At 50.9% G+C, this 26,684-nt stretch overlaps 1 protein-coding gene across 3 annotated transcripts in view; it reads left to right on the plus strand.

Moving 5' to 3' along the window:
- PLXNA4 (plexin A4) overlaps nucleotides 1-26,684 on the plus strand; it is a 703,772-nt gene that overhangs the window by 661,903 nt on the left and 15,185 nt on the right. For 2 of the 3 annotated variants that reach the window (XM_050936769.1, XM_050936770.1), the window contains exons 31-32: nucleotides 6,505-6,655; nucleotides 9,906-19,608. In XM_050936769.1, coding sequence (XP_050792726.1) covers nucleotides 6,505-6,655; nucleotides 9,906-10,001 — 247 coding nt within the window. In that variant the 3' untranslated portion in view covers nucleotides 10,002-19,608. Of the gene's footprint in view, nucleotides 1-6,504; nucleotides 6,656-9,905; nucleotides 19,609-26,684 lie in introns of those variants that run through there. The other variant, XR_007772140.1, reaches the window with a different exon arrangement.

Here is a 26,684-nt window from a genome sequence, read left to right on the forward strand (position 1 = left end):
ATTCCAGTGCTTAACCCCCCTGACAGGAAGTTTCTCCTCATGTCCAACCTACACCACCCTTGCTAAAATGTAAGCCCATTGCTTCTTGTCCTATCCTCAGAGGTTAAAGAGAACAGATTTTCTCCCTTCTCTTTGTAACAGCCTCCTGTGTACTGGAAAACTATTATCATGTCCCACTCAGTCTTCTCCTCTCCAGGATAAATAAACCCATTGTTTTCAATCTTCCCTCATAGGTCATGTTTTCTAGACCTTTAATCATTTTTGTTGCTCTTCTCTGGATTTCCTCCAATTTGTCCACATCTTTCCTGAAATGTGGCGCCCAGAACTGGACACAGTCCTCCAGTTGAGGCCTAATCAGTGCGGAGTAGAGCGGAAGAAGTACCTCTCGGGTCTTGCTTACAATACTGCTCATACCTCCCCGAATGATGTTTGCTTTTTTTGCAATAGTTTTGCACTGTTGACTCATATTTAGCTTGTGATCCACTAGGACCCCCAGATCTCCTTTTACAGTACTCCTTCCTAGGAAGTCATTTCCCATTTTGTGTGTGTGCAACTGATTGTTCCTTCCTAAGTGGAGTACATTGCATTTGTCCTTATTGAATTTCATCCTATTTACTTCAGACCATTTCTCCAGTTTGTGCAAACCATTTTGAATTTTAATCCTATCCTCCAAAACACTTGCAACCCCTCCTAGCTTGCTATTGTCCACAAACTTTATAAGTGTATTCTCTATGCCATTATCTAAATCATTGATGAAGATATTGAACAGAATCAGACCCAGAACCAATCTCTGCGGGACATCACTCATTATGCCCTTCCGGAATGACTGTGAACTACTGATAACTGCTCTCTAGGAACAGTTTTCCAACCAGTTATGCACCCACCTTATAGTAGCTCCATCTAGGTTGTATTTCCCTAGTTTCTTTATGAGAAGGTCATGCGAGACAGTATCAAAAGCTTTACTAAAGTCAAGATATACCACATCTACCGCTTCCCCCAATCCACAAAGCTTGTTACCCTGTCAACGTTTTCAGGTTGGTTTGACACGATTTGTTCTATCCCTGCTGATGGTTACTTATCACTTGATTATCTTCTAGGTGTCTGCAAATTGATTGCCTAGTTATTTGCTCCATTATCTTTCTTGGTACTGAAGTTAAGCTGACTGGGCAACAGTAAATGTAGGGAGAGCTTGGGCTGAGGTGTGGTTTGCGCTCTACAGGAGGCATTTCCCCTGTGAGCCCACTAGCCATTGCCATGGGCAGCAGGCATTTGAGTCCCTGAGCTCTTCTGTTTCTTCTGGAGTCGGTTCTGCAGAGCTGGCTCCTGAGGAGATTACGGGATTCTCTGCCTGAACCCAGACTCTTCCCAATTGTGTTATCAGGCTCCAGAGCCAGTTATCAAAGTGGCAGGGCAGGTTCCAAAGGCTCATCAGGCAAGTACCACACCAAGATCACTTTCCACTTGAGGAGTACAGTCCAGTGGGTGGGGCACAAGGTTGTCAGTCAGGAGACCTGGAGGCTCCGGACTGGCTCTCAGTCCAGTTCCCAGTGGACAGGTGCCTTAGTTACAGAAACCAGCACCACAGTTGCCATTGATTTGGTGCTCTTGTTGGATGCCTCAGCAAAAAAACCAAGGGTCTTGGAGACTGCGCTCTCCTCTCCCCGGCCTCCCAGAGTCTTGATCTGGAAGCTATAGGCTATGCACAGAGCTGAGCATCAGGACACCTGGCTTCTAGTCCTTGCTCTGTTGTGCCCTCAGAGTTGTCCCAGCCCCTCTCTGTGAAGTGGGGATAGTAACCCAGAGCCACGCAGTGGTGTAAGCAGTATATGTGGGCAGGCATACAGAATCAATACTCAATCACCGTGGCCGCCTGGAGGAGCCGGGGTTACTACAACGTGCCGGACTTTCCCACTGCAGCTTGTGGCCATCCCCTGCCTGCAGAGCAACAGGGCCCTGTTTCGTGGGCGACAACTCTGCTGTCCACCCTGCGCTGTCAGGAGTTTTCCCTTGCCTGGCTCATGGAGGAATTCCCATACAGCACGTCGGTGTCCAATTTCCCTGCCACGGAAGGCGACCTGTGGCTCAGCAGGTGGCTTGGAGCTGTTTACAGGACACCTGTCAGCTATTTTGGCTCCTTGTCCTTTCTGCCTCCTAATTATAAAATTGTGGATCCCGTTGGCGACAGGGTTTTTTTGTGAACAAAATGTCAAATTGCAGAAATTAAAAATGTAAATGAAGGTGTCTAATTAACCAGTTGACAGCAGAGCACAGCTGCGAGTGACAGTGACTGATTGCCTTCTGCAAACTTTGTCCTCCAAGACCTGCTGTACCCAGGGGAGGAAGGACATTGAAAAGAGCAACTTCCTTAAAGAGACACAGCATGGTGTGCAAAGCCCTGTGCAGCAGCAGCAGCAATAGCCCCGCAGCTCCAAATCCCAGTGGTGAAATCCCGGCCCCATGGACGTCGGTGGGAGTTTTGCCTTTGGGGCTGAGATTTCACCCTATGGGCCGGTTGGGTGCACAGGGAGCTTACTGCTATGCTGGGCCAGCACATGTGTTTATAAGACTGATCTGGGGGGAAATAAGGGGAGATACTGGTGGATTTTTGGTACAGTGGGGTTGTGGGGGGGGGACAAGCTGGGAAGGTTGGAGTGTGTATGTAAGTGTGGACGTGGTTGTGGATGCATGTGGGTGTGTAAATGGAGTTGGCATAGGTTGTGTGTACTGTGGGTTGTCTATTTTGAGGTATTGGGAGGAGAGGAGATGCATGCAGGGGTGCATGAGGGGGTACAGGCTGTGGGGGACATTTAGGGGCATGCATATGTGCAGTTAGTGATATGGGTGTGGCATAGGATTGCCAACATAAGAACGGCCGTACCGGGTCAGACCAAAGGTCCATCTAGCCCAGTATCTGTCTACCGACAGTGGCCAATGCCCGGTGCCCCAGAGGGAGTGAACCTAACAGGCAATGATCAAGTGATCTCTCTCCTAACATCCATCTCCATCCTCTGACAAACAGAGGCTAGGGGCACCATTCCCTACCCATCCTGGCTAATAGCTATTTATGGATTTAACCACCATGAATTTATCCAGTTCCCTTTTAAACTCTGTTATAGTCCTAGCCTTCACAACCTCCTCAGGTAAGGAGTTCCACAAGTTGACTGTGCGCTGTGTGAAGAAGAACTTCCTTTTATTTGTTTTAAACCTGCTGCCTATTAATTTCATTTGATGACCCATAGTTCTTATATTATGGGAATAAGTAAATAACTTTCCCTTATCCACTTTCTTCATATCACTCATGATTTTATATACCTCTATCATATCCCCCCTTAGTCTCCTCTTTTCCAAGCTGAACAGTCCTAGCCTCTTTAATCTTTCCTCATATGGGACCCTCTCCAAACCCCTAATCATTTTAGTTGCCCTTTTCTGAACCTTAACTAGTGCCAGTATATCTTTTTTGAGGTGAGGAGACCACATCTATACACACTATTCGAGATGTGGGTGTACTGTGGATTTATATAAGGGCAATAATATATTCTCAGTCTTATTCTCTATCCCCTTTTTATGATTCCTAACATCCTGTTTGCTTTTTTGACCGCCTCTGCACACTGCGTGGACATCTTCAGAGAACTATCCACGATGACTCCAAGATCTTTTTCTTGACTCTTTGTAGCTAAATTAGCCCCCATCATATTGTATGTATCATCATAGTTGGGGTTATTTTTTCCAGTGTGCATTACTTTACATTTATCCACTTTAAATTTCATTTGCCATTTTGTTGCCCAATCACTTAGTTTTGTGAGATCTTTTTGAAGTTCTTCACAGTCTGCTTTGGTCTTAACTATCTTGTGCAGTTTAGTATCATCTGCAAACTTTGCCACCTCACTGTTTACCCCTTTCTCCAGATCATTTATGAATACATTGAATAGGATTGGTCCTAGGACTGACCCTTGGGGAACACCACTAGTTACCCCTCTCCATTCTGAGAATTTACCATTAATTCCTACTCTTTGTTCCCTGTCTTTTAACCAGTTCTCAGTCCATGAAAGGACCTTCCCTTTTATCCCATGACAGCTTAATTTACGTAAGAGCCTTTGGTGAGGGACCTTGTCAAAGGCTTTCTGGAACTCTAAGTACACTATGTCCACTGGATCCCCCTTGTCCACATGTTTGTTCACCCCTTCAAAGAACTCTAACAGATTAGTAAGACACCATTTTCCTTTACAGAAACCATGTGGACTATTGCCCAACAGTTTATGTTTTCCTATGTGTCTGACAATTTTATTCTTAACTATTGTTTCAACTAATTTGCCCAGTACAGATGTTAGACTTACCTGTCTGTAATTGCCGGTCTGTTACATTAGCTAACTTCCAGTCACTGGGTACCAAAGCTGATTTAAAGGACAGGTTACAAATCTTAGTTAATAGTTCCGCAACTTCACATTTGAGTTCTTTCAGAACTTTTGGGTGAATGCCGTCTGGTCCCGGTCAGGGCCGGCGCTACCATTTCGGCAGCCTAGGCAATCACCTAGGGCACCAGAATAATTGGTGGGTGCCGTTTTGCCAGAGGGGGCGGCAGGCAGCTCCAGTGGAGCTGCCGCAGTGGTGCCTGCGGACGATCAGCTGCTCGCGCGGCTCCGGTGGACCTCCTGCAGGCACCACTGCGGCAGCTCCACCGGAGCCGTGGAGCGCCGGACCCTCCGCAGGCACCACTGCTGCAGCTCCACCAGAGCCGCGAGACCAGCGTGCGGGGCAGTGAAATTGCCGTCCACCTAGGGCGCTCAAACCCCTAGCGCCAGTCCTGGTCCCGGTGACTTGTTAATGTTGAGTTTATCAATTAATTCCAGAACCTCCTCTAGTGACACTTCAATCTGTGACAGTTCCTCAGATTTATCACCTACAAAAACCGGCCCAGGTTTGGGAATCTCCCTAACATCCTCAGCTGTGAAGACTGAAGCAAAGAATCCATTTAGTTTCTCCGCAATGACTTTATCATCTTTAAGCACTCCTTTTGTATCTTGAACATCCATGGGCCCCACTGGTTGTTTAGCAGGTTCCTACTTCTGATGTACTTAAAAAACATTTTGTTATTAGCTTTGGAGTTTTTGAAGTTCAGTCCCGTTTTACAAGGAACATCCCTTATTGAAATAGAAAATTGCCTGTCCCGTACTAAATCAGTATCCAGCACCTTCTATCCTGGCAGGTGAGGTGGTGCGTATGCAGTTGCTTGGGCTGTCTGCTCATAATGAGAGCACCAGATCCCCAGCTCCTAGCAATAGGGTTCTTCTGATTCCCTTGGCCAGCAGTCTGGTTCCATAGTCCCCATGCTGCAGCACTGGCCTGATCCCACATTGCGTGGGACAGTGGTTTTGATTCAGCTGCCCTGGCCCAGAGCTGCAGAGTTGAGCTCCAGAGCTGAACTCAGGGGCTGTCTGGAGCCTGGGTTTTGGGTTGGACCCAGCTCTGCTCTTCTGCTTTGCACAGCTCTCCTTGAACCGGCAGTGCCATTGCTCACGCGCTTTGGCCAGTGCAGTTCAAGTCCTCATGCCGAGCACCTTACAGGGAGGGCAGGACACAGCGTTCCCCAAAGAAGAAAGCTGCCGCTGAGCTGCTGCCCGGCCACGGTTGGCAGAGTCCATTCTCAGGACGAGCCCTCTACATGTGCTGTCACCAAACAGGACTGCATGTTCCAGCTCACTAGGAGGAAGCAGGCGATTCCCAGAACCATTAATAATTGTCTAAGGCCCCAACTGATTATCTGGAGGATTCTCTGCACCTTGATGTCTTCAAACCACGATTTGAGGACTTCAATAACTCAGATATAGGTTAGAGGTTTGTTACAAGAGTGGGTGGGTGAGATTCTGTGGCCTGCATTGTGTAGGAGGTCAGACTAGATGATCATAATGGTCCCTTCTGACCTTAAAGTCTATGAGTCTGTGAACTGATGTCCTCCTACCATCTCCAAAGTCCCGAGGCTGATGAGAGTGCACGGTGGGTACTGCCATAAATAACTCACGATGTGTGGGTGCCAGTCAAGCATGCACAGATATGTGCCTCTGAAGATCTGCCCTTGGAACACAACATCATGGGGGGGATAGAGGGTGCTGCTTATTCCCTTGTGGCTATGGGGGAAGATTTACCTTGGATTCTTAGGGAAGGGGATGCTACCTTGGGGAGAGTGGTTCAGTAGTTACAGCACAGGGGTGGGAAGCAGAAGGTCTGGGTTCTTTTCCAGGCTCTGCCTTTGACTCACTAGGTGCACTTAGGTAAATTCATTTTTCTCTCTGTGCCTCAGATTGCCCATCTCTAGCATGAGGCAAATGATGCTGACTCCCTCTGAGGGCTGTTGTGTTTTCACACCCAGGAAGAGCCCCAGCTCCCACGGTGCAAATACGCACATAGCTTTTCCATACCACCTGCCTGTTGTTAACTTGCGGCCTCGGCCAGCCCAGACCCACGCCTGTTCCCCAAGCAAACCCATCGCTCTCTCCATTCCCCCCTCAGGTACTACTCGGACATCGGCAAAATGCCGGCAATCAGTGACCAGGACATGAACGCCTACCTGGCGGAGCAGTCTCGCATGCACATGAACGAGTTTAACACCATGAGCGCGCTCTCTGAGATCTATTCCTACGTGGGCAAGTACAGCGAGGAGGTGAGTGGGAGGGGAAGTGGGGCATGCTGCCAGACTGCCTGAGAGCACAGGCCGGCTAGGCAAGAGACCCCATCGCTCACCGGTGCCCATCTGGTTTATTTTCAACAGAGGGCTTGTGCGGGTGAGGGACGGAGAGCAGAAACTCAGGCTGTGCAGGCTTCTCACCTGCCCTGCTCTCCTCCTTTGTAATGTCACTCTCACCTGACCTCGCTGTGAAGTGACACCAGGGCTGCACTGGGCCCTTCAGGGTCTAATTCCCAGTGTTTGCTTCCTGTTCTGTATCCCACAGAGCACCCGGAGCCCCGTCTCGTCTCTGCATTGCATGCAACTGAATGTCCATCGGCACCATGCCGGAGGCCCTGGGTGCAGAAACAAAAGGAAGCTGATTTCAGCTCAGATAAACTCAGGCTGCCCAACTGAGCACGGTGCAAAGCGGGCATGAGAGGAGTTTTGGCCGGGCAGGGGAGTTAGTTACAGCCGGCTGTGTCTCATGAGCTACACCAGACAAGCAGGAAATTCTGCAATCTAATTAAAAAGAGCTGATTTAACCGCTGGTGCGGATGGCCAACATCTGCCAGCACTAAGGTGAGGGATTAGCAGGGAAAACAAATTATCTCAAGCAGCTAGAGAAACAGAAGCCATTCCCCGGTCAGATCCAGACAGAGATGAGCAGGGGAGAGGGCTCTCACTTCTCTCAGTGTTTGTGAGCAGAGCCCTGTGCAGATACAAATTTATTTCTGCGTATATCCGCATCCGCAGATATAAATCTGTATCTGCCCAGGGCTCTATTTGTGAGTGGACCTGGTGTTTGACAGAAGCTAACTGCACTGGCTAGAGCCAGCAGGCCCTCTGCAAATTACTCCCCACATCCCATGCATCACAACACTGCCTTTGGAATGCAGTGCCCTCAGATTGCTTCACTCGGCCACTTCTAGCCAAACCTGCAGCCCACATCCTCTGCTCTTCGGTCATTAGGTTTTCTGACGGTGCAGGTCTATCTTCCCCTCATGCCCTTTCAGTGCTAAGCCCTCAAAAAGCTCTGCCAATGCATCATACTCAGCAGCATTCCCTGCAGTCTCAGTCCAAGGGTCATCTCTGCAGCATCCCTTGTGACTTCAGTCCTGAGTCCCCAGTGCATCTCCCTTCTGAGCCTGGGGGGAGGGATAGCTCAGTGGTTTGAGCATTGACCTGCCCAACCCAGGGCTGTGAGCTCAAACCTTGAAGGGGCCATTTAGGGATCTGGGGCAAAAAATCCATCTGAGGATCAGTCCTGCTTTGAGCAGCGGGTTGGACTAGATGATCTTCTGAGGTCCCTTCCAACCCTGATATTCTATGATTCAGTAATACCTGCTAGGCTGGCACCACCTTGGTCTGCTAGTGCTTTTTAGCCCTCCCCTGCTGTTCCAGTTCAGGGCTCTCACCCAGCTCTGCCCATGCACCTCCAAGTCCTTCCAGCTTCTCTTGAGCAGAGAGAGGCCAGGCATGCTTTGTGGGGCAGTGCTGTCATGATGTGTGCCACTGAGGACTGGGACTACTAAATAGCTAACTATCAGAGGGTAGCCGTGTTAGTCTGGATCTGTAAAAGCAGCAAAGAATCCTGTGGCACCTTATAGACTAACAGACGTTTTGGAGCATGAGCTTTCGTGGATGAATACCCACTTCCTCAGATGCATGTAAATAGCTAACAGCATTTTCACTTGGGATCTACAGCCCAACCTTTTAGCCCTTACTCAATGGAGTGAGTCTACTGGAACTACTCATTGGCGAATGGCTGCAGGATCCAGCCCCTAATTGGTTTTGGTTTCAGAACCTGAGTATCCATATGCAAAGGGCTAATGAGATAACCCTTTGCAGCAACACCAGGAGAAGGACAGTGTTTCGTCCGTGTCAAAAATCCAGCATTGTACTGTTAAAGGCCTTGTAGTCTCCTACAGTCCCTTGGCTGCCTTTCCTTGACTGGGTGCTCCTTGCCACATAGGGTGAGTGCAACATGGCTAAGACTTCCCCCTGTGCAGAGGGGCCGGCCTACAGCCTATGCACCACTCACCTCTGTGGCTGGGAGGGTGAATTGGACACTCCTCTCCAATCAGTGCAAGGTAAAACAAGTGTATTAACAAAGGATGCAGCATAAGGAATAAAGATAAGGAAGGGTTACAAGCAACCAAAAGTAAAAATACACTTCTAAGACTAAAACCTGAATTTAGAAATTAGCCTCCCTTCTTCCCAGAAGGGTTTCTCACCTCGTGTCTTTTCCTGCCTGTCTGGCCAGGATCCTTCACACATCTCAAAATGCCCAGTTCCTTTGTCATCAAGTGGAGGATAACTTAGGGGTGGGCTCCGCTCTCTTTACAGACCAGGAAACCTTTGAAATGTGTTCTCAGATAAAATTCCTTTTCTCCTGCTGATTGTAGAGGCCATGTGGGCTGCTGAAGACTTCATGCTGGTTCCTCCCGGTGGTGTTAGTTCTGTGGCTCTGCCCGCCTCTCACTAGGCTGATGGCTTTGGTTACCTTCTCTGCAAATGGACCTTCACTGTCACTTGGCTGATGAGCAGGCTGCTCAGCCAAGCAAATCCCCATCCCTTTGTATAGGGCAGACTGGGTTTATACCTGGTTTGCCAAACACATTTTAAGAATATAATTCTAGCCCGTGTTGCTAACCCTATGTACACACCGTGTACACCGCCCCCCTGCAATGATTGGCGGCACCAGCGTGTCGTCGGTTCATATCTGATCTCTCACGTGACACCTTTTTTATGTAGATTGCGACAACAGCCTGAGGTGTAATGTCTCAGCCAACATGCTCTCTCAAGGGAGCAGCTTCTAGAGCACAGACAGTGAAAGCGCCCTGCTAAATGCGGAAGGGGTGCTGTTTCGGCCTGCACAATCACTGCCCTGTCAGAACCTCCCTCCCTGCTTGGTAAAATGCCTTGTGGGGCCATGGGCTAAGCTGACCCACTCCCCCCACCCCATTTACAGACCGCCTGGCCCACCCGCTCCCCCCACTCCATTTACAGACCGCCCGGCCCACCCGCTCTGCCCATCCCATTTACAGACCGCCCAGCCCCCCCCGCTCCCCTCATTCCATTTCCGGACCGCCTGGCCCCCCCGGCTCCCCCCATCCCATTTACAGACCGCCCGGCCCACCCGCTCCACCTATCCCATTTACAGGCCGCCTGACCCTCGTTTGTGAGACAGGACGTGTACCTGCTCATAATGAATGACGCCATCTCTTCGCTCTCTCCTTTGCAGATTCTCGGAGCCCTCGATCAAGATGACCAGGCCGGGAAACAGAAACTCGCCTACAAACTTGAACAAGTCATAACCCTCATGAGCATAGACAGCTGAGAACTGGCCTGCCAGGGGACCCCTGGGAGGGAAAAACCAAGCCGTGCCTCAGTCAAGATCACCATCTTACCAAGTGCAAGTGTAAGCAGAGTCACCTGATCAGTGCTCTCTCTCTCTCTTCCTCTCTCTCCTCTCTCCAAACCTATAGACCAGGCCCCAGGATTCCCGGGAAGTGGTGGTGGAGGAATCTCAGCTTTGGGGGACATCGAGACATTCAGGTGGAGCTCTCTTGTTCACAGCTTCCCCTTCCTCCCTCACCCTAGAAATACCATATCAGCTGTATCCAGATGGGAAGCTGGAAGGTGGCCTCTGCCATGCTGCTTTAACTGCCCTCCTGGGCCCATCGCCCCAGAGCGGTCATGGAAACAAACTCAGTATTATTAGAGTCTTGCTAAGGGGAAGCTACTCCCCTTGCTTAGCCTGCCTCCAGGGATCCCAACGGGGGCAGGAGTGAACCTGGATCCTTCTCCAGCAGAGCCGTTACAGCCCCTTTGGTCAACCTCAGTCCCACAGGTGGGAATTCAAGGCAAATCTGGGAAGCCCCAGGGACCTGGTTGAAATTGGAGCAGGACCGTCGTGGAACTGGGGACACTAACTCTCTGGGTGAACAGCAATGTGAGCCGTTCTCCAGGGATGGGGGAAGGTGGGGGCCTCACCTTGCCCCCCGCCCAGTTTTTCATACGTTTATTATTATTTTTAAAACAGATCTGTGCCCCTCCCAGTCTTTCCAGTGTGTCCTGTCAACCATGTAACTACAACAAAATGCTCTCTGCCTAGTTGTACCCCATTGGTGGTAATTGTGTCATCCTGGTGGTGTATAGCACCCCGTTTCCAACCACGTCCGAGAGAAGACAAATCACAAGGAACCACGTTTCATTCTGGCCTTGAAAATCATGGCGGTCCAGGAAATGGATAAGTTCTACCATGGGATTTTTGTTTGTTTCTCTTTCTGAGCTGGAACAAGATGTTTTTTGTTGAACGACGTGGGATGTTTGCTGCAAAACATGAGGGTAGGTCCGTGGGACAATCATCAATAACTTTCTCTCAGGCTGCTCTCAGGAGGAAGTGACCTCGCTGCCAGTGGGGAAAGTGACCTCACACCTATTGGGCCTTTTTCTTAAAAATAGTGCAAAATTTTCTTCTTTAATATTCCAAACTAAGTGACTGTTTTTCAGCAACATTGAGCCACCCTTCTCCCCCTTGCTCTCCTTTCCTGTCCCCAGACATTCCTCATGTCCCACTCCCATCTCCGTCCCCAACAATTGACTCATTTTCAAAGCACAGCTGGTGCCTGCAAACTATATCCCTGCTCCTCCAGTCCCTGGTGCCAGCACTCATTTGCCTCCCCTCCCTCCCGAGGTCACGGTTGTCTCGGAATGGGCATGGATGTGAGATGATGCTTGTCCACTCCACTTTCCCAGAACAGCTGCATCTCCAAGGTCCAAGCCATCTTGTAACAAAACACAAGAGAGACCCAGTCGTCTCCTCGTTTTGTACGATCGCAAACTGCTCACTTTGATACCATCTCAGAACAGCGTGGCAGAGACACCGACCCCAGAGCACAAACCAGAAAACCTCAACTTTGGCAGATCACTGAGCGAGGATGGAAGGAGGCGATGAGTTTGCACCTGTCCCTCAAGGAAAACAAGAATGCTTGCTAAGAACATGCGCAGGAGTGGACTGCAGTCAGCTGCTTCCATCCACAGAGGATAAGCTTTGGAGGATGAAGGGAAGAGGACATCTGTTGAGTGTGATGGGGAGGTGATGGTCAGATGTGGTCTAGTTCATATAACTTGCTATCAAAGCAAAAGCACTGTGTGACAGGGTATTGCCTGTGGATTGAAGAGTGGGCAGAGTAGGGGAAAAGAATTAGTTATCAAGTTGATTTCATTCATCCACACACTTAAATACATAGACAATGCTTTCTACAATGGCCAATGAACGATGATTCACAGTAGTAAGGAGGCTGTTGCAAGATCTATATTCAAACAGCAAAGCTTAGAGACACATTTTGGTTTTTAAATACCAGGCACTGTGTGTGTGTGAATGTGTGTGTGCGATTTCTATTCGTTGTGCTTGCTTTCTTATACGTTGGTCAGCTGATCGACTTGCCATGCACCTTATGGACATTTCAACACTTGCTAGAGGACTGAGTGCTGGGGACGTTTTGGTTTGGGTTGGCAACGTCATGGTTTTAATAATTTGGTTAGGTTGCAGTGTGTCCCTGATCAGATGGTTATGGCAGTGGAGTGGAAAGAGCCATGGGAGCCAGTGATAAGGAAACACACAAAAATTGCTTTTTTTAAAAATACATTAAAAATGAAAGAAACCAAAGGTTTTGAAAAAGTGCCACAAATGATAAATACAGACCCTATTCCCATGACTTTTATTCAGCAGTCTGGTCTGATCTAAAGATAAAAAGCTGGTTTCAGAGAGATGAGTGACCGGTAGCCAGCTGTGCTGCCCAGAGTTGGATTTTGTTTGCACATGTGAAGGGAGGGAAGGCGATGTAAGAGGTATTGAAGGAAACGTGTGATTTTGCACAGCTAGAGAAGTTAAAAAAAAAAGGGAAAGAAGAGACGTGTCCTGATTCTGTTTAGAGCTGCAGGCTTTTCATTATTTTAATTTTTTGCCGGTACAGATTTTTTTAACTTTTTTTTTTTAATTTGTCAAAGAAGAACTTGAACACCTCAGAGAACTGGCGAGAATGAAAAACTCATTGGAAGTGGGAAGCATTGTGAGCTTCAAACCCTGACCCCCTTCTTTCCCTCCAACCCCTGAGGATTTTAAACAAATCTATATTTTGCTTCATTTTTATTTTTGTATCTGAGCTTTTGGTTGATTGGTTTTGCCTTGAAAAATGTGCCGAAATTGTGATGTGAATGTTTGGGCTCTGCTCTCCATGCCCCTGTGCTCCCGTACTCCCATCTTCCCTGTCCCCATGGTCCTAGGAAATGTCTTGGCTCCCCCGCTCCCCAATTTAATTTATTTTTTTTATGTGCATGTGAAATACAATTAAAAAAAAAAAGACACACAAACAGAAGGAAGAATGAGCCTTGCTATAATCTAGGTGAGTTACTTTCCTGATTCCTTTGCCTATGTCTTTTCTCCGGCTGCCTGTGACCACCCAACCTGAGTGGTATGTCATGCTCAGGCCTGGGATTTAAGCTACCCATTGAGGTTTTGATCCAAAGCTCACTGAAATCAGTGGAGAAATGCTCCACCCTCCTGGCTTCGCCTCAGGGCCCAGAGTTCCTAGATCACGTGTTGCAATTTCATGGGTGTGACCCACATGCTGCAGGCAAGACAATTAAAGAGCTCCGAATGTCACCAGATGTCACGAGGCAGGCCTGGGGGATTCTGGCAGACTTCCGGACAAATCCTAGCACTGGCCCTGTGGGTTTTGGTAAGGGAAAGGAAGAGTTAACTTGGGGTATTGGCACCTGGGTCTGAGCATGTGGCAGCCACAGTACAAAGCACTGCCCAAGAGACCATGTCCTCACTGATGCTGCGTTCCTCCATCTGTGTTGTTAGGACTACTGGAGCACCTCCCGTGGATCCTTGTGCTGCGTAAGCTGAGCTGCTCTATGATTCTTTCCTAGTGAATTGTGGGAGAACTTGGCTGTTCCTCTGGGCACATGGGGGGATTGTGGGAGGGGACTGGAAGACGATCAGCATTCGAGTGATTTAACGTGAGTCCTCATTGCAGCGTGAGTGAGAATGGAACCCAGACTGTAGTGTAGCCTGTATCCACAGCTAGCCCAGTGAGAGGGATTTGTGTGTGGACAGGCAGTAGGTTAGGGGAAATGGCTGAGTAACTCAGCATTGCAGCCATACTTTGAGGTCTGTAAAGGTGGAACCTTTAACAAACACTGTGAAGCATAGGGATGATACAAACCCAGGAGAAACCGTGGAACCACAGCCTCCTTCCTTGCAGGTGGGACTGATCCCACACTGGTCCTGAGCAGATTCAATTCATAGGGCAGATCCTCATCTGTTGGACACCTGCATCGTTCCACTGGCTTAAAGGCGCTGCAACACTGATTTAGACAAGCTGAGGCTCTGACCCCTGTGATTACCTCTTCATCTCATTCAGATGTCAGTGCCCAGGCATGAAAGCTAAGATTTAAAGAGGCTTTGCCAGCTGATAGCTAATTGATAATTGGATTGCTTGTCAAAAGTGCCGTGCTGGCTAATTGAACCATCTTAACCATCATCCCCAAGTGAAAGTTCTTACCCTAACAAGAGATGGTCAGGGCAACAAATTCACATTTTGGTCATTAATAGTGATAGATTTTTTAAAGTCTAATGGCCTTTTTCCCCATTGGTGCAGAGAGCCAGCCAGGGCTGGCTCCAGGCACCAGCGCAGGAAGCAGGTGCTTGGGGCAGCCAGGGGAAAGGGGCGGCACGTCCGGTCTTCGGCAGCAAGTCCCTCGGTCCTTCTCGGAGGGAAGGGTCGGCCGCCGAATTGCCACCGATCACTGCTTATCTTTTTTTTTTTTCTTCGCCACTTGGGGCAGCAAAAAAGCTGGAGCCGGCCCTGGAGCCAGCACAAGGGTTACATGCCACTCACAGCAGTCCACAAGTAGATGTAACTAGTAGTCAAGAGATGAGACAGCATAAGAAAATGTTGGCTGATATCAAGAGGAAATGGCCTAATAATAAGCTCTACTGTAGAGAACAACCAAAGCCACAAAGTGTGGATCTTTTGTCTTCTAAGGGAAGTGCTAGAAACCCAAATGGATGGAGTCCAGTTAAACTGGACTGGGAGTAGCCCTGAGTTGTGATTATACAGAGGGCCCTAAAGTACAATCCTGCACTCACAAAGGGATGGACAAAAAAAATCAACTTTCACTTGTCTTTCCTGCCTCTGACACCTATGCCTATTAGTATGACAGGCCTACACTCAGCTGCTGCTAGGAGAATATGGCCGGAGTATCGTTCCTGTGGCCTGCTGCTCATTTTGAACATTGGGATTTGGAGAAAAGACTTCAATCAAGAGCGGCAGCCTTAAAAAACCTGAGAGTGGCAAGTAAGGCCCTGACGCAAAGCCTATGGAAGTCAGTAGAAATGTTCCCGCTGACTCCAGGGGGCATTGGATCAGGCCCTAATGGCAGCAGAAAATTGACAGGCGTTTCTGACTGTGATTGATTTTTCCAGCTCTAATTATCTGTGATTCAGTCACTGGCAATTGTGGCAAGACAAACAGAAAAGCCAGGGTGAGGAGAATGAACTGTGTTTCTTCCAGTGGGAACGTCCTTGTTCAAGGTCCCGTCAGTTAAACCTGTCTGAAATTCATTGAATTTTGAGATCTGAAAAATAAATGTTAGCACCATTGTAACTGAATTTAACCACCCCCCACACACACACACGCACACATACACACACTTTTTTTAATAAACATTTTTTTTGACCAATTCTAGAGACTACAGGAATAAACTACCTAGGGAAGTGAGGAATTCTCCACCTCTTGATATCTTAAAATCCAGAATGCCTGTCTGGAAGTTATGCTTTAGCCAAACACAAGTTATGGAGCTAAATACACATGTAACAGGGTGAAATTCAGTGGCCTGTGAGACTCTGTGTCTGGTTTTGGTCATCGCTGTGTAGAAAGCATGTAGAGAAACTGGAAAGGATCCAGAGGTGAGTGACAAAGATAATCAAAGGGATGGAATGTAAGTCATACGAGCAAAGGCTGGAGGAACTGGGCATGTTTAGTTTGGAAAAGGGGAGAGTAAAGGGGGATATGATCACAGTCTTCAAATACTTGAAAGTTGCCAAAAAAAGATGGAGAAAAATTGTTCTCTCTTGCCACAGAGGGCAGGACAAGAGGCAACAGTTTCAAACTCCAGCAGAGCAGATTTAGATTAAATTTCAGGAAACACTTTCTAAATGTTGGAACAATAGAACAGATTATCTGGAGAGGTTGTGGAAGCTCCTTCACTGGAGGCTTTCAAAAGGAGTCTGGGTGGCCATCTGTCTGGGATGTCTTAAACTCAGGGCCGGCGCTACCATTTAGGCAGCCTAGGCAATCGCCTAGGGTGCCAGAATAATTGGTGGGTGCCATTTTGCCAGAGGGGGCGGCAGGCAGCTCCGGTGGAGCTGCCGCAGTGGTGCCTGTGGAGGGTCCGCTGGTCTGCGGCTCCGGTGGAGCTGCCGCAGTCGTGCCTGCAGACGGTCAGCTGCTCGCGCGGCTCCGGTGGACCGCCCGCAGGCACCACTGCGGCAGCTCCACCGGAGCCACGGAGCACCGAACCCTCTGCAGGCACCACTGCAGCAGCTCTACTGGAGCCGCGGGACCAGCACGCAGGGTGCCGAAATTGCCGTCCGCCTAGGGCGCTCAAACCCCTAGCGCCGGTCCTGCTTAGACTCAGCAAATCCTGCATCTTGGCAGGGGGTTAGACTAGATGTCCCTTGCGGTCCCGTCTAACCCTGGGGTTCTGTGATACAGGAGGTCAGCCTAGATGATCTAATGGTTCCTTCTGGCCTTAAGCGCTGTGAATCTATGAGCTGGTGAAAATGGTTTGAATTTAAAAAGAAAAGGTTGAGGGGAAAATGTGTAAAATTTTTGGGGAAAAGATGGTGACAAGTTTTTCCTTTTTTTAAAAATAACTCATCACGAGGGACAGCCCTGGCACCCAGCAGCAAACCTCCTGACGTTTGGAAGGTGCTATTTATAGGCCACAGAACTTTATTAGTGTCCCCTTGACATTACCAGGTAAATTGAAATAGGGAAGCAGCCCTGTCTTCTGGGCTTGGAAGCTGTCCCCAACTTGCAGTACAGGCAAACCCAGGTCCAGATGCCCCTGTTGTGGAGACTTTGGAGAACACCCCGTCATTCAGCCTTCAGCAGTTTGTTCATCACCAAAGCTCTGTGGCTTTCTGTGCTAGGATAGGCCACCCTGTTTTGAGAATGCCACATGCAGAGAAGCTATCAGCCATAAATCCAGCCAGCTCTCTTCGCCCCCCCCGAAGCCATTTTGGCCCATTTTCTCCTTGACTGTGCGGGTCTGAAGACGCAGGGAAGAGGGTGTGATACGTAAATGTGTATTCCTCCCCCTGCAGGGGACTCTGCATAGCCACCAAGAAAAAACCCCCGTGGTCCAGCTCCTCCACTGGTGTAAATCAGTAAATGGTGGTGCCACTGAAGTCAACGGAGCTACAGTGTTTGTGGATCTGGCCCACTGCATCTGCAAATGAGGTTAATGCAGCAGGGACTGAGCAGCCCAACGACCCTCCAGATGAGCTTTCAGTAGTATCCTACCATTGGAGGGTGTAGTGGGGAGTTCCCTGCCATTATCCAAGCTCCTATGAGTCACACTGCGAGGTCCTCTCCCCAACACCAACTGGTGTGCGTCAGCAGCCTGAGCATGCTCAGCATAGCCCCTTTGACTTGCATTAGATACCCATATGCCGCAGCATCCTCCAGGACAGTTGGGAGAACAGGCGTGGTGATGCTGTGGCAGAGCAGCACCCTCATTCGCCATGGATCGGGATGCAAAGAAGGACCACTTGCCACTGTGATTCGGTGAGCTGCCATGCCCGTTGCGCATGGGGCGAATGACACCTCCAACTCATTCCCTCACCCTTTCTTTTCTAGTTTTGACACAGCGGCTGTTCCTGTTCTTAGGGAAGCAGCCTGGTCTAATGGAGTGAGCCCTGAATTCTAAGCTCAGTTTTGCACCTACCTCCTCATGTGGCCCTGAGCAAGTCCGTAACCTCGCTTCCCCTGTCTGTGGAACAGGAGACTAGCAGTGAGGCCGGGAGGGTTAATGATTGTTTGCAATGCTCTTTGAAAATGAGAAGTGCTAAGTATTAAGGATTATTTTGGTCAACTGAGTTCCGAGTTCTCCACACTATTTTAGAGGTGCGTGGCAGGGCCCAGGCTTCAGGAGGAGAATTAATTTGCAGAATGATGTTGAGAACAGATTTAAACCCAGAAAATCTTACCAAAAAAAAAAAAAAGGCAAGAGCAAATATAAAGCTGCTTACGCTGATCCAATGGTCACGAGCGCGATATTTTGTTGTTGGCGTTGTTTGTTGGTTGGCTTTCTGTTCTAAAAATGGAGCGTTTACCTCAACAATTTGTTTCTGCTTGGAAACAAATCACCTGCAGGAGACTTTCACCAGGGAGCAACATTCAGGGAGGGCAGGGACAGGGAACCTTTACATTAAAAGGATGGGGAAACATTCTATGCTTAGTACGTGTCTGCATTTCCCTTTCGATGAAAATACACGTGTGGTCAGATCCTGAGATAGGCTCCTTCCTAAATCACGCCGTTGAGTCCAACAGGGTTTGCAGCTGCTCAGCTGTACCAGGATTCAGCTCGTTAGCAGATTTGTCCTTCTGCTCTCAAATGTCTCTGCTGGGTTTCTTCTCTCCGCACGCTGCAAGCTGCTGCATTCCTGTGTGCCTGGGATATGGACCTAGGGTCCCATACTCGGCACTGCAGCTTCATCTGCAAGATTGCCGAGGGGAGGCAGAAAGGGACTAAAATTATACATGCAGATCAGGATAGCCACTGGGCCAGCTTCTCAGCTGCTGTAAACCAGGGTAGTTCCATTGACATCAATAGAGCCACTCAAACTTCAATGAGCTACTCTCACCAATGCAATCAATGAGCTGTCCAGCCCCAATGCATCTGATTCACAGATCTAGATTATGCCACTCTCTATAAGATCCTCTTCTACCTCTAGACTCCAGCGTTCTGCTGGTTGAATACCTTCAAGTATCCAGAAAGCTAGACTCTGAAATTCTGCTCCCCCTGCAGAATTTTGCCGTAGGGGAGGGATGCTGTTGTTAAAGATGGAATAACTTCCAGTAAATGGCAAGCAAGGAGAACATGAGGAGAGAACAGATCCATGTGGCTGACCAGCCATCTCTCCCCTGATCTGAAACCCCACTGCAAAGACACCCTTTCTCTAGTTGTCTCAGCTTGCTGAGCTAAGCCAGCAATCCGACAGTGCCCACACTGTATCCTGCACAGTAACTGCCATGTCCAAGCCAACGCAGAAATATCCTGCACAAACTCTGTGTTGTTTTAAATGTCGGTGCTGGTCTTTGCAAATCCTGGGAGCAAACCATTTTCCAACACAGTGAGGTGGGGCAGCGGGGGTGGGGGGGAATTAAAGGGAGATCTAGGTGCTTGCCCAATATGCACTCAAAGGGCTCCCAAACACTGCATTGGCTAACAAACCAGTATAAGTGACAGCTGAATCATTTAAAGCAACAGGTCAGTCCCTTTCTCTTTTCTGAACTGGACACAAATTTTCTCAGATGGCTCACGCTCCCCGCTGGCTTTGATAAAGCTTCCACCTTAAACACAAACTCAATGTCAAGACATATCCTTGGACGACAGTGTTACTATGCGCCTCAAAGAGACGACCGCATTAGAAAGGATGTCGGGATCGTTTTTGTTGTCGTTGTTGGTTTGTTTTCTTTGGAGATGATCCTAGTTACAAAGAAGAAAGCTCTCTACTATTGAAATTGGAAAGCCGTTGTTCCTTGGTAAAGGCAAAGCTTCTGTACCTTTGTTATAATTAATTGTATACCTGTGTATGTAAATATAAGGCATTCCTATTTTGCAGTCCAGAACAAAAAAAAATACTATTTGTAATATAGAATAAAGTTTATTAAAAAAATAATACAAAAGAACAACGTTGTGATTCCCTGACGTCTATGACTGTGTGGAGCCGGGGGCTGGATGCGGCACAGAGATGGGGGAGGAGAACCTCAGCCTGCACCCCAAACGCGGAGGATGGGCTACTGCTGAAAGCCACCCCTGGGCGGAGTGTGACTCAGATTAAAAATTTGACACCACTTGACGTGTTAAAAAAACCTTTAACAACATGGTCTTGACGTTTCCCCTCCCCCATTCTCCCCGCAGTTTCGAGCATGGCGGAAAGCGTCACCAGCTTGAGTCAACAGCTTGAGTTTACAAAAGGGCGGCGAGACAGTAATTGGGGTCCCCCTTCTCTTTGACACTGGAGCTGCTTAAGTGTTGGGGCTGGGAGTCACGTGACCAGCTGGAAGGCGGCCAAGGACTGGCCCAGGTCGGCCTGTTAAGCAGTGGCATACCAGGGACTCTGCAGCCGAGCCAGCTGCCCCTCGGGCCAATGGGGTCTTTCCACTGACTTGATTGGCCGTTGGCTCGGGCCCTCCCTGTGAGCCAGGATCTGGCCCTGTGCCCATCCCAGGGACTAATGTGGCATTGGCCTTCAAGCAATGCTACAAAGCCGCTAAGAGAGACAGCCAGCCAAACACAGCCCAGCAGGGCAAACGAAGGCACCAGCACATGCACAATGAGAAGCTAGAGAGCCACACTGAGCCCACAAGGCAGCACAGTACCCAGCTTTCCCTGGGCCCTGGTGCGGGGCTGTTACACTCTTCCAGCTGTGAAACGTGCCAGGGAACTTCACTGCAAGTAATCAGGAGCTCAGCCCAGGCAGGGGCAGCCCCACCAATGGCACAGTGCCCTCTAGCACCGTGCTTGGGCACTGAGGGCAGGACGGACCCAGAGGGAAGTGCATCAACTCTGAACCCCCAGCTGTGCTTGCAAAGTTCCTCCGCTCCCTCGGCCTGGCCATATCCCACAGGGATATTCTTTAGTGAATATCCAACCTCCCATGAGGGGTGCCCTGGACCTGCAATGCTGCACCCCCTGGGCCTACCTCGCCCCCGCTTGACACCTGCCTAGTCATTCAATCCTGTGCTGAGCTCATGAGAACTGGCACCATTCCCAAGTGGGAACGTTTGACTGCCAGCCACTGTGCACACGTCAAAGTGACAAGAGGGGACTTGCTGCACCTTCCTCTGAAGCAGCTGGTGCTGGCCACTGTCAGAGACAGGAACCCGGGCTGGAGGGACCCTCCTGGGCTGAGCCAGCCTTGCAGGTCCTATAAGTGTGACCCAAATCGTCTCCACTGTGGAAATAGGTGGCTTGGTCTGTGAGGCTGCCCATGCTGGGGCTGGGGTCTTGTCAGCCATGGTCTTGGAACTTGCCTCTAAGGTCAACAAACTCAGTTGCCATCTGACCAAAGGAGGAAACAATTTCCAGCCCCCAAGGTACAAGCCACCAATGCAGCCCAGCTAAGCTCCGCTGTGAGTATCAAACCTCAAGGTGGCTAGGTCATGTCTCATAACCCTTCGCACCCCCACCCCTACCCAGCAAACAAAGAGCTAAGTGGGTCCAGGCTTGTTTGGTGAGCAGACTGGGGGCCTGCAAAGGAAAAGCCATGGTGTCCCTGGAAATCATTCCACTGAGTCTTCAGTGGGTGGCGAATGGCTGCCCCTCCCGGGCACTGGCCCCACTCTGGCTGAGCCCCGAGACCCATAGGCTGTGACAAGGCAGGTGTGTGTATGCACCAGGAGAAGAGCCCTGTGTCAGGCAGCAACTGGGGCTCATTAGCAAAGCTGGATGGAGACGTGATTGGTCAGGTTCAAAGGCAATTCAGCCCCACCCCCACAACCACCTGATTTTTTTCACAATTTTCAGTCGATCAAAAAAAAATCCCTTGTTAAGTCCGTTCCAGAGCAGGGGTTCAAATCTGGATCTCCCACACCCCAGCCGTGTGCCCTAAACACGACCCTCCGCCCTGGCCATATTGTGGATGGCTGAAATGCTGTGTGTCAAAGTCTGGTTGACAGAGGCTGCATTTTTTGGCAAATAAACAATTCAGGTGCAAAATGTTGCCCAGCTCTGCTAGTCAGTAGCCCTGGGGAAGTCACCACCCACAGTCCCGACTGACCACAGTATGTGGGGGGGCAGTGCAAGCAGCTCTGGGGGAGACAGCATGCATGTGGCAGGGCTCTCGCTGCCACTTCTTTGGCCAGCCCATTACCACTGCATCTGAGCACCTCACAGACGTAGGTGTATTTTTCCTCCCACCGCGCCAGTGAGGTAGGACGGTGCTATTAAGCCCGCTGAGGGCCTGAGGCACAGAGTTGCTAAGGGACTTGCCCAAGGGCACCCAGAGAGCCTGTGGCAGAGCTGGGCATTGACCCCCCCAGGTCTCCTAAGGCTCTGGCTAGTGCCCTAACCACGGGTCCAGCCAGCCTGTCTGGTTAGCTCTGCCTGGACAGTGAGTCTGCTTCAAAACAGTGAAGTGAATCCCAGTATCACATGCACCTCCCCCGTTCGCCCGCCTTTCGAAACATGGCGGCTGGTAATGCTGCTTCACGGCTCCGTGGCTGTCACTGCCCTGCTCCAATCGCACCTTCTTGTCCCTGCGCACCGAGGGGTTAAGTCCCTGTAAGCTGCTGAGGCTGAAGAAAGCTGGCAAGATTGATGGGCTTTTCGGGCCACAGTACAAACGCAATTTGTCCAGGCCTTTGGGACGAAAGTAGCTGCTTATTGATCCCAGCCTGTTGCTGATCAGCTGAAAAGGGCACATGAAAACAAGCAAGAAAGTCTGCGTGAGCGGGGAAAAGGAGAGGCCCCCACAGCACCTAGGCAGGGTTCCTCTGGGCTACATAGCAAGTGTATCAGTTACTACTTACTCAGTAGCCCTGGCCTGGGGCCCCATTGTGCAAGACACTGTACCAAGACATAGTGTGACACAGTCACTTCCCCTAAGCCCTTACACGCTACACAGACAAGGGAAAGGCTTAGGAAGGGAAACTGAGGCACGGAAGCGTGCCATGACTTGCTCACAGTCATACAAGTCAGTGACCAATGCTGCCATTACTGTAACAAAAGGGGTTGATGAGCGAGGACGCACTTGAGTGGCCTTCTCTTGTCCAGCCTCCAGCTTCTTGTCAGACACACAGTGCCTTGTATCGGTCAGGCAAAGAGTCACGACAGGGCCGCACTCACCCCCTTCCCCTCATGCGGCACTGTTCATGCCAAAGGCTACACAGATAATCACAAGCAGCAGGGGAATCACGTCACCTGAGGCTGAAAAGCACCCACAGCTGGGGTGAAACAGGGGGAGGGTGGGGACGCAGTGTGGGGGAGGGGTTGGAAGGTTGTCTGCAGCCCATAAGCAATCCCAGATGGCAGCCAAGAAGGGCCCTTTTAAGACCCAGGCGGGAGCTCCTTTCCCTTTCCCAGCTCAGCCCCCTCTGCTCACTGACACTGCACAGCTTCGGCAGCCTGCATCAAAGCAAACCCCCTGCGCTGAGGGACGTTTCACTTAGCTTCCCCGCAGCCCTCCCACACTCGCTGGCCGTCAGGTTGATGAGGAAGCACCTCAATGGATGCCTTGTCGCGTGAGTCTCCCTGAGATGGGGACGGGGATGAGCAGCCGTGGTCTGAATCACGGCCCAGGTGGAGACCAAGCAGCTTTCGGCAGAACACGTGGTTCAGAGGGCTTCTTTGATCACTGGGGCTTTGCTAGTGGACTGCCTTTTGTGGGCAGCTGGCCGCCACACGTGGCTTGGCTCTGATTGGCTCCCTCTTGCCTCCTGGTAACAGGTGGATGGCGTATTGGGCTGCAGATTGATTTTCCTAAGCACACCTCATGCTGTTGCTTGGGGAGGTGAAGCCAGTGATAAACAGCAGGGGGTCAGGATAACTAATTATTTATCCTGAGCCAAACCCCCGGAGCTGCACACTGCCCGGCCAGAGGTCACAGCCCGGCTGGGCCTCTGAGTTTCCTGCTGTGCCCTAGCCAAGCACCCCTTTCTCTCCTTGCACTGGGGCGGAGAAGCAAACCCTCTTGGGACTGATCTGACGGGAGGCAGTGCACCCTAGCGACTAGAGCACCGGGGCGCAGGAGGCCTGCCATGGACCTGCCAGGTGATCTTGAGCCACTCACTCCCCTCGCTATGCTTCTGCGCCCTGCCCCGGGCTGCCTTGACTACGCCGAGCGCAGTGGCTTCAGAACTCTCTCTCACTGCATGTACGTACAGCGCCTGGCACATCGGGGCCCGATCCCAGTTGGGCCAGCCAAGTGCTACCGTAATAGACATAGGACTTGAAGTAAGACCTAACCTTGACCTTTGCCCAAAACGCAGAGGCTCAAAGAAAAAAAATGAGGCCTAACATTTTCCCATTCCAAATTATCTTCTGCTTTGAATTTCCTAGTTGCATCAACTCTAGCAGGGAAGCTCCTCATGAACGTTATCGCCTCCAGAGACAAAGCCTCACCATACACGAGCTCTCCCTCAATAATAGGCTACAGAATGACCTGTCATCAGCCTGGCATGGTGGGATGGGCCCACGTAGCACCGACTCCCCAGCACGTCGATCCCGTACCGCGGCACTGAGCAAGGCCCAGGGATGTGGACAGATTAGGAATCCCATGAGGCAGGCTGTTCCGCCGCCTTCTGGACTGGCTGAGACCAGCTCAAAAGAACTTGTTCTCATGAGATTTTGAGCCCAGTTTAAAATCAGGCTCGTACTTAACAGCAGGAAGAGAGGGAGAGGCAGCGAACTGCAGTAGCCAGTGGCAAAATGGCCACTCCAGGGCGTAGCCGCTTCTCGGTGCCGAACTGAATGGCCCAGCTCAAAGAAAGGGAGCCAGAGAGAACATTCCTATGAGAGGGCAACCCTGCAACAGGAAGTGTTTGGAGGAAGCAGGACGTCACCAAGGGGTTGTGCCACACACCACTGGCTCACACTCATGCCACCTGAGTGAGTTTTAATGTCACTGATACTTGCACAGTCTAGGCCGAGGCGAGGGGTGACAGGATGAGCTCTACTAAGTCTGGAGTTTGTGGCTAGCCCTGGAGGTTGGTGGACGTGAACCCAACGGCCTGCTCTTTCTGCACGTGCATGAGAGCCGTTTAGCTGCTAGAGAAGATGACCTATAAGGGCATCAAGGCCTCAACCCTCAACCAGCACAGGCTTGGGCTTTGTATGTTTCCTGGGGCTTTTCCCAGGTTGTTTGAATAGCCCCGAGCAATGCATCTCCCAGGCCTGCCCAGGGGGAACTGGTCGGCCAAGTAACAGGTCCCACTGTCAGGAAGTGGATTCCCCCCCCCCGCTGTTCAGCCTCTTTTTTCAGCCTGTAACGCCTTGGTGCAGCCTCTGGGAGGCGCTGCTGTGGCCACATTCAGAAGGTGGTGTGAGCGCCGGCACTCAGCCCAGCTAACACCCATGGCCTGCTACTCAGGTGCAAGGCATGGTGGACAGCCATGTCCTAGCCCAGTGTCTCACCCAATGGCCTGGGCCAGCCCCGCAGTTGGCGCAGGTCCACTGACTACCTGAGAATTCCTGGCCCTATGTCCTTCGATACCCTCCGCCAGGGGTGAAAGTAACCCCAAAGACTGACCGGTACAGGGGGCTGGGGCCAGCTCTGGTGCCCAAAGGGGCTTGGCTTCGGGCAGAAGGGGCATGGCTGGGGGTCAGCATCCCCAGCCAGCCCTTCCAGGCTGCCTGGCCCGCGCTGCCCATGCTCCAGTGGCTATTTAAAGGGCCTGGGTCTTCAGCCGCTGCTGCGGCAGCATTTTAATGTGGGCTGCATACAGGCTGGTATTGGCTTCTTACCGGGATACTGTACCGGCCCAGCCCGGCTCACTTTCACCCCTGCCCTCAGCCCATCAAGCCTGCAGGAAGAGCCAGACTAGCCTCATTACCAGCCAATGCTCTGGAGCCCTCCGCTGTCCCTGCCACTAGGGTGTGAAGCCCCGGGCTGTGAATATCGAGCTGATGATGGGAGCGGCGCCCTGAAGCTCTTGGCTCCCTTCACGTCCCAAGCCAAGCCAGCAGCACGAGTGCACCAGGAACTCGCCCGCTGGAGTATGCTGAGCCTGGCTGACGGCAGGAGGAGGGTGCGTCGCCGGCCTGGGCCTCTCTTATGCTATCAAAGACCTCCAGTGAATTAGGTCCAGAAGAGGCAGCTGTGCGTTACGGGGCTGGAATGCCATCAAGGGTTTCTGACGAGGCCATAAACCATGGCTCTCCCCCCTCCTCCCCAGATAGAATTATAGCCCCATAACTCAAGAGGGGCCTGCTTTGTGTTTGAGAGAACGGATACCAGGAGCCAAGCGGAGGGGGGGTTGTCAATCGTCTGCTCTCATTCGCTCCTGCCATCCTGCCCCCCTGCTGCTCCAGCCCCAGGGGTTACAGAGGAGGTGCTGCTCCTCCAAATTCCTGTCCTTTAGCCCCCTATTCCCCTCCCACGACCATCTCTCCTCGTGCCTCTGTGCCACCTGTTTCAAAGCACGTACAGGCTCCTTGGCAAAGCGTGGTCAAGGCTCCAGGACGAGTGACTTTCCCAAGGTCACCCAGCAGGTCCAGGGCAGAGCTGGCACTTGACATTGGGTCTCCTGCTGACACGGTACCCGCATTGCTCCCTCCACTGCCCCAGAGCATTCACAACCAGCTGGCCACTGAGCCCTGGCATGGCACTGGCCCTATGCCAGGCGCATGCCCACGAGCACCTTTTAAAAGCCTTGGCTGGATACTACCGGGGTTGTAAATGGCTGGAAATTGCTGCTCAGATGCAGCGGGGCATGGTGCCAAGCCTGAAGGGCTGCTTCTCCTCGGACATGCACTGGCAGAAATCAGGTGCAACCAGGGCCAGCTCCAGCACTTTTGGCACCCCAAGCGACAGGGGGGAAAAAAAAAGCCGCTATCAGTGGTACTTCAGCTGCAGCTCTACCGCCACCACTTCATTCTTTGGCGGCAGCTCTACAGACCCCGCTTCATTCTTTGGCGGCAGGTCCTTCCCGCTGAGAGGGACCGAGGGACCCGCCGCTGAAGAGCCAGACGTACCGCCCCTTTCTATTGGCCGCCC

Source organism: Gopherus flavomarginatus, chromosome 1 (genome assembly GCF_025201925.1).
Source record: "Gopherus flavomarginatus isolate rGopFla2 chromosome 1, rGopFla2.mat.asm, whole genome shotgun sequence".
Lineage (NCBI taxonomy): Eukaryota > Metazoa > Chordata > Testudines > Testudinidae > Gopherus > Gopherus flavomarginatus.